This window comes from Numida meleagris, chromosome 5 (assembly GCF_002078875.1).
Source record: "Numida meleagris isolate 19003 breed g44 Domestic line chromosome 5, NumMel1.0, whole genome shotgun sequence".
Taxonomy (NCBI): domain Eukaryota; kingdom Metazoa; phylum Chordata; class Aves; order Galliformes; family Numididae; genus Numida; species Numida meleagris.
Window position 1 is genome coordinate 36,314,480 of NC_034413.1, and position 14,445 is coordinate 36,328,924.

General features: G+C 47.8%; 1 protein-coding gene and 1 long non-coding RNA gene across 13 annotated transcripts in view; one reads left to right on the forward strand and one right to left on the reverse strand.

The window, feature by feature from the left end:
- Positions 1–14,445, reverse strand: part of COL6A3 (collagen type VI alpha 3 chain) — a 54,913-nt gene that overhangs the window by 12,314 nt on the left and 28,154 nt on the right. For all 12 annotated transcript variants that reach the window (XM_021398398.1, XM_021398399.1, XM_021398402.1 and 9 more), the window contains 27 exons: positions 13,663–14,265; positions 12,555–12,901; positions 12,009–12,087; positions 11,522–11,667; positions 10,246–10,338; positions 9,774–9,827; positions 8,736–8,807; positions 7,901–7,927; positions 7,736–7,780; positions 7,581–7,634; positions 7,373–7,435; positions 6,572–6,637; positions 6,065–6,118; positions 5,472–5,507; positions 4,691–4,753; positions 4,403–4,465; positions 4,147–4,209; positions 3,656–3,718; positions 3,254–3,304; positions 2,692–2,727; positions 2,524–2,586; positions 2,325–2,387; positions 2,152–2,184; positions 2,012–2,048; positions 1,888–1,899; positions 1,239–1,732; positions 510–609 (listed from right to left, as the gene is read on the reverse strand). In XM_021398398.1, the coding sequence (XP_021254073.1) occupies positions 510–609; positions 1,239–1,732; positions 1,888–1,899; positions 2,012–2,048; positions 2,152–2,184; positions 2,325–2,387; positions 2,524–2,586; positions 2,692–2,727; positions 3,254–3,304; positions 3,656–3,718; positions 4,147–4,209; positions 4,403–4,465; positions 4,691–4,753; positions 5,472–5,507; positions 6,065–6,118; positions 6,572–6,637; positions 7,373–7,435; positions 7,581–7,634; positions 7,736–7,780; positions 7,901–7,927; positions 8,736–8,807; positions 9,774–9,827; positions 10,246–10,338; positions 11,522–11,667; positions 12,009–12,087; positions 12,555–12,901; positions 13,663–14,265 (2,880 nt within the window). The remainder of the gene's footprint in view (positions 1–509; positions 610–1,238; positions 1,733–1,887; positions 1,900–2,011; positions 2,049–2,151; positions 2,185–2,324; positions 2,388–2,523; positions 2,587–2,691; positions 2,728–3,253; positions 3,305–3,655; positions 3,719–4,146; positions 4,210–4,402; positions 4,466–4,690; positions 4,754–5,471; positions 5,508–6,064; positions 6,119–6,571; positions 6,638–7,372; positions 7,436–7,580; positions 7,635–7,735; positions 7,781–7,900; positions 7,928–8,735; positions 8,808–9,773; positions 9,828–10,245; positions 10,339–11,521; positions 11,668–12,008; positions 12,088–12,554; positions 12,902–13,662; positions 14,266–14,445) is intronic.
- Positions 5,281–9,658, forward strand: LOC110399530. The gene is made up of 3 exons (XR_002439259.1): positions 5,281–5,316; positions 5,620–5,716; positions 9,136–9,658. It is a non-coding gene; the product is annotated as an uncharacterized LOC110399530 (long non-coding RNA).

Here is a 14,445-nt window from a genome sequence, read left to right on the forward strand (position 1 = left end):
GAACTGAAAATAGCCCTCTATTGTCACCATTAAAAGTCTCTTTATCATATGAAATGCTACTGAGATATGGATGTTCACTGGTCTATTACTTGGTAACAAAGAAATTTAATCCCAAAATACATTTAATTGTTTAGTAATTAGTATTGTATTTAATTGTTTAGTAATTTAGTATTTTTCATGCACTCCTCTGTCCAAAGAGATTCCTGAAGCTCTCAGTCGTAAGTGACAGGGCCATATTTTAGAGCACTGAGATATTGTTATTTGGGCTCTCAAAATGGGAACAGGTCAAAAACAGAGCTTCCATTTACAACTTGGAGGACACCCCTAATGAACAGTGAGCCTTATTCACAATGCCAGTGTTTTCTGCTCAGCCTAAGAATAGGGATCCCTTGTCTTCAGCAGCAAAAGGGCTGACTCCTAGCAGGGCTTCCCTTCTGTACCACTGACAACAAACTGCTGTGCAACTAGAAGGATCTGGCACAGTCTAGAGGGGAATTTGGATGCTTTACCCAGACAAATGTGACAAGTCAGGAGCCTCCGGATAGTGTCGTTCAGCTGGCTGCCGCTGGCTGGAAGAACGATCGCATGTCCAACTGCTGTGTTGTTGATCTGGTTAGACGCAAACAAAAAACCATGATGTTAGCATTGCTGCTTTCTGTTATTTTCAATGGAAAGTAGGGGAAGGCAACCTTGTGGCCAACTCTAAGGGATTCCCTACACAGCATGCTGGTTTTGGTGTATCCTATCTGGAGGAGCCTAGTACACCTGACGTCACTTAGTGGGACTAGTTTAGGCAAATGCCATAAAAAAAAGGTCAAGCACTTGAATCAGTGCTTAGCATGCTCAGCTGGGGCTTTTTTGCTGCTTTAAATGTATATACCTCAGCTCTCCCTCTACTAGGGATGCTACCATAATTCCACCTTCCCACCCTTTGACTTTGTCTTTCTTTCTTGCTATGGAGGTGATCTTTATCATGCCACACGGGGCACACAGGAGCTATGGTCTGGGAAACAACTGACTCATCAGAACATTGCTAGTTTTGCAGCATGCATCTCAGATTTCTCTAATAGGCGTGCTGGATGAGTTTCCATAGCAATGCTTCTCAGTGCTAAGCACTTGAAAGGCCTACAGAAGCCAACCAGCAGCTGGAAGAGCCAACAGAAATATGCCATCAATCTCCCAATGAACAGAACTGAGGTCAGGAGCAGAAAAGGAAAGAAAGGGTGAACAGCCCCAACCTCTAGAGCTCTTTCAAGAACTGCATCCTGCCTGCTGGTGAGGAACACAGGAATGACCCCAGCATCATAGAGCTTCAGCACGGCATCATTGAGCTGCGGGGAGGCTCTCGTCTCCCCATTGCTGAAAAAGACGGCCACCTTCCTCATGAGGAACCCACTTCGGGCACGCTTGAAGGTGTTCCTGGCCACAAAGGACATGGCAGTCTCCAGGCTGCGTGGCTTTGTGGTCAGGGTTGCCTGGAAGTTTTGGATCTGCTGGAGAAGGCTTGATTTCTTCCTGGCATCAGCAAAGCGGATCTCCGTGGTGACTTCATTGTTGTAGGTGACCAGGGCCACGCGGGCACCCCGAGGGCAGTTGCTCTCAGCAATGGTTAAGTTGCTGACCACTCTGAGCACGGTTTGCTTCATCCTGTTGAAAACATCCCTCCCAACACCCGAGGAGGTGTCAATAGCGAAGGCCAGCTCGGTTGGGAAGACAGGGCACTCCTTGGGACCTGCCAAAAACACGTGTTGGGAACAAATTGTGCCCCAGACAGTTGCCAGGGTGCAAGGACCACATGCTCAATGGAAGTTCATACCACATATGTGGGGAAAACAACAATTCTTGCACATGATCACATCAGGATATAAAGGACTGAAGGTAACTTACCATAGCAGCAAGCTGTGGAAATAATAAGGGGAAAAAAAAAAGCACTTCAGTCAGTGGCATTCATGTGATGTGACTGGCATATCAGGGTAAAAATGGGGGATTAGCAAAGTACTGAGGTACTCACGGCATTTGTCTTTGATGTTCTGCACAAGAGCACATTGCTTTAGGAAATAGAATGAGAGAGAATTAGAAAGGGAAAATAAGTATATGACACAGCCAACAAAAGAATATCTCAAAATAAGGAAGAAATGATGCTACACTTACACTGATGGATTGTCCTTTTTCACCTTTAGGTCCCTGTTAATTAAAATAATAAAAATAATTAAGTGCAATATGCAATTTCAGTAGGCATATTTTTCAACCCCTGGCACACATAGTTACTGTTACGTTTCTCAGAGAGGCAATGAGGAGACTCTTTGGGTGCAATGAACACTTACAGATGGTCCAGGGTATCCAATCTCTCCTTTCTGACCAGGTGTCCCAGGATTTCCAGCATTTCCCTAGAAAGAGAAGTCCTCTCTGTGAATGCCTGCTGGAGGACTCCCAAGAGTGTGAGTCAACCTCTAGAGGAGAAGATGTGCACATCTTCCAGGTCATTCTTGCACAGGGGAAAGTCTGTGTCAAAGTAACACTCACTCTGCGGCCTCTGTTTCCTTTAGGTCCGGGTCCTCCAGCACCACCACGGTCGCCTGGCCCACCCTGGATGGGGACAAACAGAAATGGTAGCTCTCAATCTGCACAGGTCCTCAGATCATGGCTACTTTTTTTGGAAAATGAAGGCATAACTCATGGGCTGCATTGTACCTTGGGTCCTGGGAAGCCTACGAAGCCACGTTCTCCCTGAAAAAAAACAAAGTTTTATTTGAAAATAGGGTTTTAGAAAATGATCCTGTTTCTGTAGACAAATATGTAAAAACAAATTAAAATGATGGATGAAAAAGTGGGAGAGACTGCAAATTCAGTTTACAATTTTGTTCCTCATATGGTTAACAAAAAGAGAACGGCCACTCTTTTTGAGGTCTGACTGCTCCTCTAAGGCTAATTTCAACTGTAGAGAAGCTATCAGAGTTGCTGGCATATTCATTTTGAAGTCCCATGGTCATTCCTGGAGCTTTCTAGCTGAAAGGTACAAAAAGGATATACTTCCTCCTTGAAAAAGACAATATACAGAGGAAAAACAAAGACAAAGTCAAAGGGGAGGTTTATTGTCTCTCCAAGTCCAAACTTAGGGGTAGTTTTTGTCCCTGAATGAGGCCTCTCTGACTTCACTTAGGCGCTGCCTTTGTCCATCTGCATGGAGCACTTGGCTAATTCCTTGTCCTCTGTAACTCATGTTGGTAGATGGTCATGTTGAGCATGCACCTACCTTTCTGCCTTTAGGACCTGGACCACCAATTCCATCTCGTCCATCATCACCCTAAAATTGGAAAGCAAATGGCATTAATATTCAGACATACTTGAATATCTTAAAGCTCACAGAGCCTGTGACATCAGTAGAGAAAAACATTAATGCCACAGGCCCTGGAAAAGCCCTCCTACAAATGAAATTAGTTTTTAGAAAAATAGTACAAAAAAGTAGAGCTAAAATGACAAGTATGAATTAAAGTCTGCTTAGCACACATACACAAGGTGTAAAACTACACTCATGCCAGAGGAAGCCATGAGGCTGATTTCCCTCTCTTGTATGGTACTTTGGAGAGTATAAAGTCCACAGGCAAGCCAAACTCTCTGCTGTGAAGGCCTGTAGCTGGTCCATGACCACACTTACCATCTCTCCTCGTGGACCTTGCTGTCCATTCGGTCCCCTGGGTCCAGGATTTCCAGGCTCGCCCTGAAAACAGGAGCATCTGTTTAAGCATACACTGAAACTCCAGGCAAATATAAGACTTCTCCACCTCACCATCAATGATTTCTTTATACAAACCAGTGTTTTTTGCAGCAGAAAGTCATGTCTGGACCTATGTGGCCAGAAATGCTACAAAAGCACTACATACAGAGGGTCTTGAGAGATCCAGCATGTGGGCACCAGCTGATAATCTGCCTGGGAAATGACTGGGAATCTACGTTTGCCTCTGTTCGGTGAGATGGGAGCCTAATAAGACATCCAGAGCACACACCTCTCTCTAGTCTGTACCACACAAACCAATGAAGACGAGTTAGTTTTGCTCCAAGAGATTCATCTCCAGTACTTTTTAAAGCCCATTCCTCTGCTCCTCATTGCTGTTTTGGTTCTGATTCCCAGAGCTCAGGAAGACATACCTTTCGTCCCAGCGGGCCGATCCTACCCCTCTCTCCTGGGGGTCCTGGTTGCCCACCCCCAGCCTGGAACAGAAAGGAGAGGCATGTTGGCAGTGTGTCAGTACAACTGAGTGCCTTAAATGGGGGATCTGCGTGGCCATAGGAATCATGGATCTACCACGAGGGCTGGTGCCCCTCAAAGCACTGTAGGAAATTCAGTGAGATCTCCAAGCTAAGCCCGGTTGGTCCCTGGCTAGGAACAAGCAGAAGGACTCACCCTGGGCCCAGGGACACCTTGCTCTCCCCTGATGCCTGGAGTGCCGATCTGGCCAGGTGGGCCCTATGCAGGAGAAAGACGTGTCAGTACACATGGGGAGAGACACACCAACACAGCCAGAGATTGAGAGGGAAAGCAAATGCTCCAGTGCTCGAGTGATAGTTTCCAAATACATCACGCCTTGGGAACTGCACACCAGTCCCAACAGTCCTTGCTGCCCAGGCCCCGTGAAGAGGTAATGCAACAGCATACTGCCACAAGATGTACATTTTCCCTTCTCTCACTGACCTGTGGTCCTCTCATGCCTTGTTCTCCAGCTGGCCCCGCCTGGCCAAGTGCGCCCTTGGTGCCCTGGAGGTGCAGAACAGTGCAGGTTAGCACTGGGGACATGGCAAGGGGCAGGGGGTGTCAGGGCATGGGAAGCCACTTTATGGCTATGTAAAGGGCAGGGAAGAACAGTTTTTATTTATTTATTTTGTAGAATAAGAACAAACACAGAAATGGTGGGGCAGTTTGCCTCCCACAGGCATCAATCTATGTCTCATTTATGCTTTGACCCAACTATGCTGCCTGGTTTGGCTCATTTCACAGCAGCAGGAGGGAGCCTGTGGAGTTGTAGGGGGATTTGGAGGTGAGACGAGGAAGGGAAGAGGAAGCAAAACCTGCAGCAGGAAGCACCAGTGGTAATACCAGATCTGTAGCAGAAACTACAGCTAAGTCACCGCTTGAAGCAGTGATTGAGCACCTGGTGGGAAGGCAAGGCCAACCCAGGGGAGCTCAGGTGCATGCAATGAACCTGAGTGACCAGAAGGAGTGGAGCGAAGATCCACCCCTTCCCAGACCTCATTTAAGGGTTGGCAGTGGAGGTGAGGATATCTTGCTGGAGATCCCTGTGTACCTCAAGCCTTCCAAAGGTAAGCAGCTATTTTTTTTTTTTTTTTCCTCCTTTGTTTCTGTGTCCATGGCTGCTGCATTTGGACTTATCCTCGCTTGCTGTAGCCTTGGACTTTGCTACCCTGCTATCGTTACTGTGCCTTCCATAGTGTTACAGGATTACACAGCCCCTTACCTTGACTCCTATTGTCCCCCTTCGTCCTGCCATGCCCTATGAGCACAGAAACAATGGGACATGTTAGGCAAGGATGTAAGCATGCGCTTCTCTATTGCCTTTAGGACAGCATGTTTTTGCTTCTCATTGCAAAACTGTCTTTGAATAGTTTACTAGGGAGAGAGGAATCCATGCTCCACCTTGTGCCACAAACCAAGCTCTGGCGTGTTTTCTCCTTCCTTGCAGCCCCTTGGCCCCATACACAGGTGAGTTGCTCAGCCACATGTGTAGCAGCACACTTCCCCTCTACTGAGGGGCTGGCAGCAGCAAGCACATCCCCAGACATCCCAGCTTGCTTCAGTTTTAGCTCTGCTTTTGTTCTTGCCTTTTAAAAATGATGAGCCTGATACATAGAGTCAAACAAATCAGATATAGCTCCATTGATCTCGCAGAGATGCTCTGGTGGGGATAGTAACAGCAGGAGTTGAGCTTAAGAGTCAATGCAAGCCAACAAACCACCAGGTGTTGTAACTCTGCCACTTGTGAAAGCAGGATGGGTAGGAGACACTTTTGAAACAAAAGCAGCCCTGCCAACTGCGGATCCAGCAGCTCACCTGTCTCCCGACTCCTCCGTCTGGGCCTCTCTGCCCTGCAGGTCCAGGCTCTCCCTAAGGGAAATGGCAAAAGGGGTGAGAGCTCTGAGATGTGTGGGCACCTCTGTGCCCCCACACAACCGCTTAGCCTCATGCTGTGGCTGAAAATCTTTTTAACAGCAAAGGCTTCATCACATTTAAGCTAGCTCAAGCCAACCTTTCTGATTGTATTGATTCGTAACAGCAGATGAAGTTAATTTCCACGTACAAAGTTCTTCTCAGGGACAATTTCCCAAGGAAAAAAAAAAAAAAAACAGTTAACACAAAACATCATCTAAACTGATGTCTTTCCAGAAAAAGTGTTGATGGCAAACCAACAACATTTTCCAGTGGAAAAAATATTCTGCCCAACAAGGTGTGATGAATTCAAGAAGCTTGCACCTTTTTGGCAGTGTCTTTCTCTCTTACTTTGTCTGTCCTATCTTACTGCATAAACAAAAACAACAGAAGACAACAAAGAAGCTTTACCATTTGTCCAATTTCACCCTTTTGGCCTCGGGTTCCCCGCTGAGTATTATCTGCTCCTGAATCTCCCTGAAAGCAATGGAGCAATGAGAAACAGCTGTGTGAGTGAGACAAGAAAGATAGACGTCACAAACTGCTCTGCTGTAGCTCAGAACCAACACTTTTTTTTTCTTCTCTTTTGACCAAATTAGGTGAAGTACACAATTCTGGTGGTTTGGGGCAAACACTGTGTTTCAACTGAGAAACAATAATGGTGAGAAGAGGAAGGGGATTTTTAGTAGATTGAAGCAATGACGGGCAGCTTAGTACCCAGAGGCATGTGTTACCCATCTGCCATCTCTGGGTCCTTCCTCAGTTGCTGGACCTGCCCCTTGCCATATGATAGCGACTATCCTTTGGTGGTGCCTTGCCCTAAAACCGTGGCACCATCTGAAGGCTTTAGGCTCTCAGATCCATCATTTCACGCAGCTCTCCTCCCCAGCCAGGGCAGGCTGTTGCATGCAAGCATCCTGACCTGAAAGCTTGCCTCTAAACTCTCGTTGTAAGAACTATTCTGGCTCCATGGGCTATGGGGCAGGGAGACTTCTTGTGGCACAGCTTGCATAAAAGGGCAGAGCGCATGGACTGAAAAATCTCTTGCATTATAAACCACTGCCAACAGCATCTGGGCTTCAGGCTAGAAGGCTGAGAGCTGTTGCTTCTTGTCCAGCAGCATTCAATAACCCTGAGTACATACTCGCTTCTTGCAGAAGACCCATGGGACTTGGAGAGGGGAAGTCAAGAAGCTGTCCCAGCAATATTTACCGGGTCTCCACGGAGCCCACGGTCACCTCGCTCTCCTCGTTCACCTTTGGCTCCTTTATTACCCTGGGGGAAAGGAAGGAGAGTTAGCAGGAGCAGTCCTTGCCTCCACCAACTCCCTAGTCCCCAGGGGAGCAGAGGACCTTCCATCCTCTCCAGGCTCCCTTCCACCATGGGCTAGCCCCTTTGTAACTGTGTGATGAACACCTACCCTCCTGCCAGAGAACCCCTTCTCTCCAGAGGAGCCAGGCAAGCCTTTGTCTCCCTGCAAAAGAATAGAAGTATTTTAGGAGAGTGTTTGCCGCTTCTATGGCTTTTTCACCTGAACATCACATTATAAAGAGAAGTATGGTAGGAATGACTGACCTCTTCTCCATCAATGCCATCCAGACCCATTTCTCCCAGTTCACCCTGCAGAAGGGGGGGGGGGGGGGGGCAAATGATCACCAAGGAAAAGGAGAACCTGGGGGGATGCTGATGCATTTGCACCCCCCACGTTCACCACTGTGTGATGAGGAAATAGTTCCATACCTTCTCTCCTGGGAATCCCCGAGAACCCTAAAGAGATCAGAAAAAGGAGTTAGTGCACTGCTCTTGGGGCCACCACTGTGGGTGGTGGTGGGGACAAGGGGCAGACCCAGAGCCAGGATGGGCTGGGATGGATGAGGTGTGCTGCATGGGGATTAACCATCCCTCACTTCTTTCTGTGCAAGCCTTCAGCTGTCTCCTGACCACTCGTACTGAGATAAAATATATGCATTGTGGGTTTTAGCCAGCTGACCCAATAAAATAGTTTATTCCTTAGCCATAACTCTTTCTCCATAGATAAATGAGTTAGATTATCACTGACTTTGCTTTCTCCCTACACCCCTTCTTAAATGGATCCAGACTTCAGGGGCCGCACAGAGCATCAGCTTTGTCCAAGGCTGTGCAGCTTTTTTAAAACTTCCAGTAGCTCAGCTGCAACTAATGGGCTTGGTTCAGGCACTCCTGCACTCCTTGCCAGAGGATCCTGCTGTAAGAGCAAATGGTAGGAAACAGCTCTTTCATATCACTGAAAATTACCCATGGATATTAAATGTTTCACCACCTTTCTAGCTCGTGGCACAGCTGCTGTCCTGAGCCTTGGCTCAAAGATCCCCTTCAAAGCAGCAGTTGTGGCTCACTTTTCTCCCCACTCCTCAATGGCAAGTCCTGTCCGCAGGTTGAGCAGAGCCAGCAGTGCAATACATGCTGGGAGCTTTGGTGCTCAGCCAGGTGGATGCTGGCGTGGACTTTGTGGCTGCTGCATGACATCCTAAAGCAGCAGTGGACTTCCCCCAGCTGTATGCAGGGTCTGTGCCATGCAGGCTCCTTCCAGACATACCTTGGTTCCTCTGTGCCCAGGGCATCCCTGGAAACCCTGCGTTCCGTTCACTCCTGGTGGTCCACGCTCACCCTGTGCACAGAGTAGAGAACACAGTGGTCAAGGTTTGCCTCTGCATGCATATCTTTAGCTAACTGCACGTACTGGCAAGCATGGGAGGTGCTTTGTCCTAAACCACAGAGCATCAAGTTTTGGAAGGTCAGTGCCCAGTCAATGCACTAGGACTATCTTTTGTCCTCAACATTCATTGTATAGAGGTCATCTTCACTGCTGACAGAGACACATCCTTGCCAAGCTCTCAGTTATGAAAGAGTCTCCTCCTTCCAAAAAATGACAGCAAGAACCCCTCAGAGCTCAACAGTGATGACTAACCCAATCCTGACCTTAAATTTGACCACAGCATTTGGCCCCTGCTTCTGATCTGGAAAAGGAGTGCACCATCAGCCCCTTGGCCTCAGCTTCACCCCCTGGATGTGATGTGTGGGGAGCTGTTTATTCCAGCAGTGACATGGGATTCATGAAGTAAGAGTTTGGAAGAAGCTGTGCTAAGAAGAAATCATGGGACTCGCATTGTCTGTCACCATGATGGATAGAAACACCCCTTTGTGGTCTGATACTTGGACTTGCTCAGCTCTTTCAGCTGCATTCAATATGGATGCTTTGGAGCAGGCTGTGGCTTTAATGAAGCTGAAGATTTTACTGTGTTGGTGCTTGCTGTGTCCACAACACCCTGCCCTGCTTGGAGGTAGTTGGGACCAGCTGCAAACCTTTCCAGCTGCCTCGCAGGAACAGCACAGAACTGGGTCAGCCCGCAACAGGGGAGCTATTCCCCACAGCTCTCAAGAAGCAGCCAGGACCTGGACCAGCGACTCAGCCATCGCATGGGGACGACACAAAGTCCTGGCTGCTCTCTTGTCATCCCGCCCCCACATCCCCTGCAGAAAGTACTTAGAAAAAAGCCTCTGAATGCTTCACTGTGGTGAGGTCTCTGATTTGAGCAGTACTGAGCACATGGAGCAGAGCGGAGCAGTTACTCACTGGTCCTCCTTCATCGCCAGGATAGCCTCCATAGCCAATGTCACCTGTAGCACCCTAGAAGAAAATACAAAGCAGTTTTCATTTTCTTCCTAGTACTGTGAGCTACCTCTAAATTGACATTTAGGATTTCTATGGATCTGCACTCAGCATCTGCTTGATCACCTACATAAACAAGTCAAGGAAAGTAATACTTGCTTTGCTGTTCCCAGATGGTGTCACCAGACACTTTGCTCTCTCCTTCCCACCAGCCCTCCCTTCCCTCTCGGTTGGTTTACAGCACACAGGCTGTGAGGAAAGGGAAGAAGAGCAGTTCTCAACTGCTGTGGATGGCCCAGAGACAATTTTACAATGGGAGAGTGAGAGGAACACAAACTCCCCATGAGCATCACCGAGCACAATGTGCACAACCTGCTTGTCCACCCACCCACCTCCACCATGGTGGATGCTCTCCCCTCCAAATGAAGTGACCTACCTTTGGTCCTATGGGCCCAGGAAGACCTCTGTCCCCTCTCTGCCCTGAGCACTTGCAATGGACCCCACAGCATGTCCTTTCTGCAATGTTATCCTGCGAGGAAACACAGATGGCACAACTGAATGTTGGGTTCCTCCCTCCAGGAAACAGCCACAACAGTGTGAGAAAGAGGTGTGTGATGGCAGAAAGATCAATCTTTCTGCTTGGGCAGAAGTCATAGAGGGCATTTAGTAGGAGACCAGTCCCCAAAACAGTGCCGGTTGCTGGACAGAGCAATCTCATCTTTGAAGAAACAAATCCAGGCTGTGGAATAGGGCAGGAGAAGGTTGTTGCAGAGAGCAGCTCACCAGCAACCCGCGGTCTGAGAACAATTTGCAAGCACACAACAAAAGGAAAAATAAGATGATACGGATTCATAGAAATCACAGCTTGGTTTTGCATCATTCACTAGAAAGAAAAAATCCTTTTCTTCGCCAAGTACATTGCTGGCTGCAGACGCCTCCTGCCAGCTTTACACATTTACATTTTGGAAGGATTTTCCTAGTTAAAGGAACTACATGGGGATGGGCTGAAAATTAGCTCTTCTCCCAAAAACCACGGTTCACTTCCAAGTGGCTACACTTGGCTTTGCAGAGAAAGGCCCATCAAGGTTGTAATAGCAGATTAAGCCTAATTTTATTAAAGCTGCTGGAAAAGGAGGTTAACAAATCTAGAGCAGATGTGAAGTTAGAGGAGGAGCTGCATGTGTAAGGGATGATAGCAAATTAGTTCTCAACATGCTCAAGAGAGGCTATATACATGGGGTGGAGGTAAATTGATGAGCTTCTGGCTGGAAGAAGAACTACCATCTGTAAGAAACATGTCTAACACATAAGCACTGTATCAGCTCTGGGAAGAAACCTAGAAAGTTTTGTTTATGCAGGAGATTTAGCAGTGACAGTGCATAACAGTGTGTCACTCTCAAGCCTTTAGTGTGGTGCTGGTACGTATGTGGATTCTTAACCTATTCCATCTGACCTAGCCCTATTGGGCTTCATGCTTTGCAGCCTGAACTGGAGAAGCCCTACTCCAGGAACGGTACAAGACAAGGCAGCACCAGGATCTGCTCTTCATTAATTTGCTATGGCATCTCTATAAAGAGCATACGTGAGCTAAGGAGGGGGAATGGCTGGAGCCAAGAGGGTGTGATTCAGCAGTGCTCCAGACCTGCAGCACATCCAGCCTTTGGCTTTTTCCCAGCATTGCAAGGCAGCACTGCCTGTGCCAAGTGACTTACAAGCTGCTCTGCCAACTCGAAATCCAGGTCCAGGAGGTTAACTCTCAGCGGTCTGTTGTAGGTGAAACCCCGCCCGAACTCCAGCTGCATCACTTCCTCAAAGTTTTTCACTCGATCCAGGCCAACGAAGAGGAGAGCGTTGACACCTGAAAGTGGAAGAAGCGGAAGAAGCTGTGATGGGACAAGGTGCTCTGCAGACTGTGCACGCCCTCACCTGCGAAGCTGGGTCAACTCTCCAGTTGCAAATGGAAGTTGTTTGACCAAGAACAAACACATGTGGTGCAAGTTACCCCCATGCTTAGGTGCTAGCTGGTAGTTAAATATCACGGGAAGGAGATGAAAAACAGCAATGTGTGTAGAAGTCACTGATGTACTGAAATCCTTATTCATTGCTATCAAAACATGGCTGATCCATGAAAAACTGTCTTAAAGTACATGACAAGTTAATGTGAGCTCTATAGTCACTTTCTCAAAAAGTAAGAATTACCTTGTCTACGCAAATCAGCCGAGGCAGCCTTCATCTGATCCAAGGAGTCATCTGTACCATCTGTAAAATGGATTACCACCTGGGAGAGAAACAATTTTATGTTAGGACCTAGAAATTTTCTGGTATGAAATCACTGAATCATAGAATCCTTAGAGTTGGAATGCAATCATGAGCAACGTGGAGGGCCTTCATCCAAGAGACACTTTGCCCAAGGTGAGATGGGGGAATTGCTCCTCCCTTCCCAACTTTGCAGGATGTGAATCTATGCATTTCTGTCCCAGATTTCTGTGCATCATATCAGACAGGTGTAAGAAGTGCGTAGCCAAGCCGTGGCCCTGGGCCCCAGCTGCTCAGCAATGACCAGGGCAGGGCATTGACAGTGCTGGGAGGCCACAGGGAACAAGCAGATGACCAAAAGTCAGGGCTTTTCTTATGAATACATGGTCACTTCATTGACCAAAATCAAAGAGCTGCCTTCCTTGACAACCAAAGTGTAAAAGAGGGCAGCTTTTCTGTCCAACACCGTTGGCCTTGGTTTTGACTTACCTTGGTGCTACCAGAGGGCGCTGATCTGAATTTGTTCTGGTAGGATTTCAGTGTCTCAGCTGTGAGAAAATAGGGCCCACGGGTGCGCATGCCTTGGAATCTCTCGAAGAGTTCAGGCTGGTACTCAGAAAAGTCCAATCCCTCTACAGGTCCCCCCTGGGCCTGGGCCATGATGGCCACCCTGACGTTGGGTGCCCGGCTGCCGGTACAGCTGATCTTCTGCATCTGTGTTATTCTGTTCAGCACAGCCTCGACCCTGGACTCCAGCCCTCTCTGGGAATTGAAGATGTTTTGGCCAGCTCCAACGTCTGTCACATCGAAGCCAAGTATCACGTCTAAGTCGCAGTCTGAAAGGGAAATGTGGAAACAGAGGAGAGTGTCGATGTTGAGCAATACAACAGATGATTTTCAAGTAACAATGACAGAACCAAACAATGGCTGAAGTGGGAAGCGATCTCTGGGCCCCTCTGACCCAACCCCAGCTCCAGCAGGGCCACCCAGAGCCGGGTGCCCAGCACCACGTCCAGGTCACTTACAAAGGTCTCCAAGGAGGAGAGTCCACAGCCTCTCTGAGCAACCTGTGCCGGTGTTCAGACTTTTCTAATCCTGTTAGGCGTTGGGTTGATGGTTGGACTAGATGATCTTAGTGGTCTTTCCAACCTTAGCAATTCTATGATTAGACCAGATCTCTGAATGGAAAAATGCCACTATTTGATACGCAAGTGCTGTGGACTTCCTTTCATCACAGCAAAGAAAACCTGGGTTAAACAGGATCAGGCAGGCAGGAGCCCCTCTGATGTAGCAGCAGAGGGTAAGTGGTTTGGGGCTAGCTTGTTCCTGAGGTGAAGCCTTCTCTGTCAAGCAATGTGTCCTGTCTCCTGTGCCACAGCCAGTCATATCTTAAATTCTTCCACCACAACTGCAGCCCGAAGGTGACAGTGCACAAGTCATTCACGTGCTGAAGCTCCAGTACAAAGGGCTGACCACCACGTTCTTGGAGAAGGTCCAAGCCCATGCCTGGACTCAGCTATAGGCACGCTGGAGGAGTCCATCAAAATGGACTCCAAGTGGGAGTGACCCAAACACATTGTGGAAGGATGGCGCTTACCTCTCATCACATCTGTCATTCCTGGGCACAGTTTCTCCTCCATAGCAGCTGCCAATGTGACCAAGACCTGCTCATTCAGTTCGGACAACTCCTGAGCTGTTGACACTCTGAAGCTTGTGGCACTCTCGCTGGCCAACTTGCTGACCTCTTCTAAGTCGATGTTCCTCACTCCAACTGCAAACACTTTGACGCCTTTCTGTGCAATTTCCAAGGAGGCACCCTGCCCATCATCTGAGGATTTCCCCCCCGTGATGATGAAGGCAATCTGAGGTACTCTCTGGTCAATTCGGCTGCCGGCCTCCTTTACAAAGTGTTTTGCCTGGAGGTGCTTGATGGCTGCACCAGTGTTTGCCACTCGGCCACCTTTGTAGATCACTTTGTTGATGGCGTCTAAAATCTGAGGTTTGCTGGAGTAATCCTTGAGGAAAAACTCATCAGTGACATCTGAGTTGTACTGTGCCAGTCCTACCTGGATGGAGTCACCATCCTCATAGATGGCATCCACTATAGAATACACAAACTGGAGAACTTCTTGGAAATTATCTCTTCCCAGATTGATGGAGCCATCCAGCAAAAACACAATGTCAGCCTGCTTTTTGCCTCCTGAAAAAGAAATTACAAAGAAATCACAGTTGTTAATCATTGTTTGTGACAGTTATAATATTTATGGTGCTTAGTGCTATGTCAAATAGCATTGCATTTCTTTCTCCTTTCAAACCTTTTAGTTTTGTTGGTCTTTGGCATGATTTTACATGCATACAAGAAGAAACATTTTACACAACG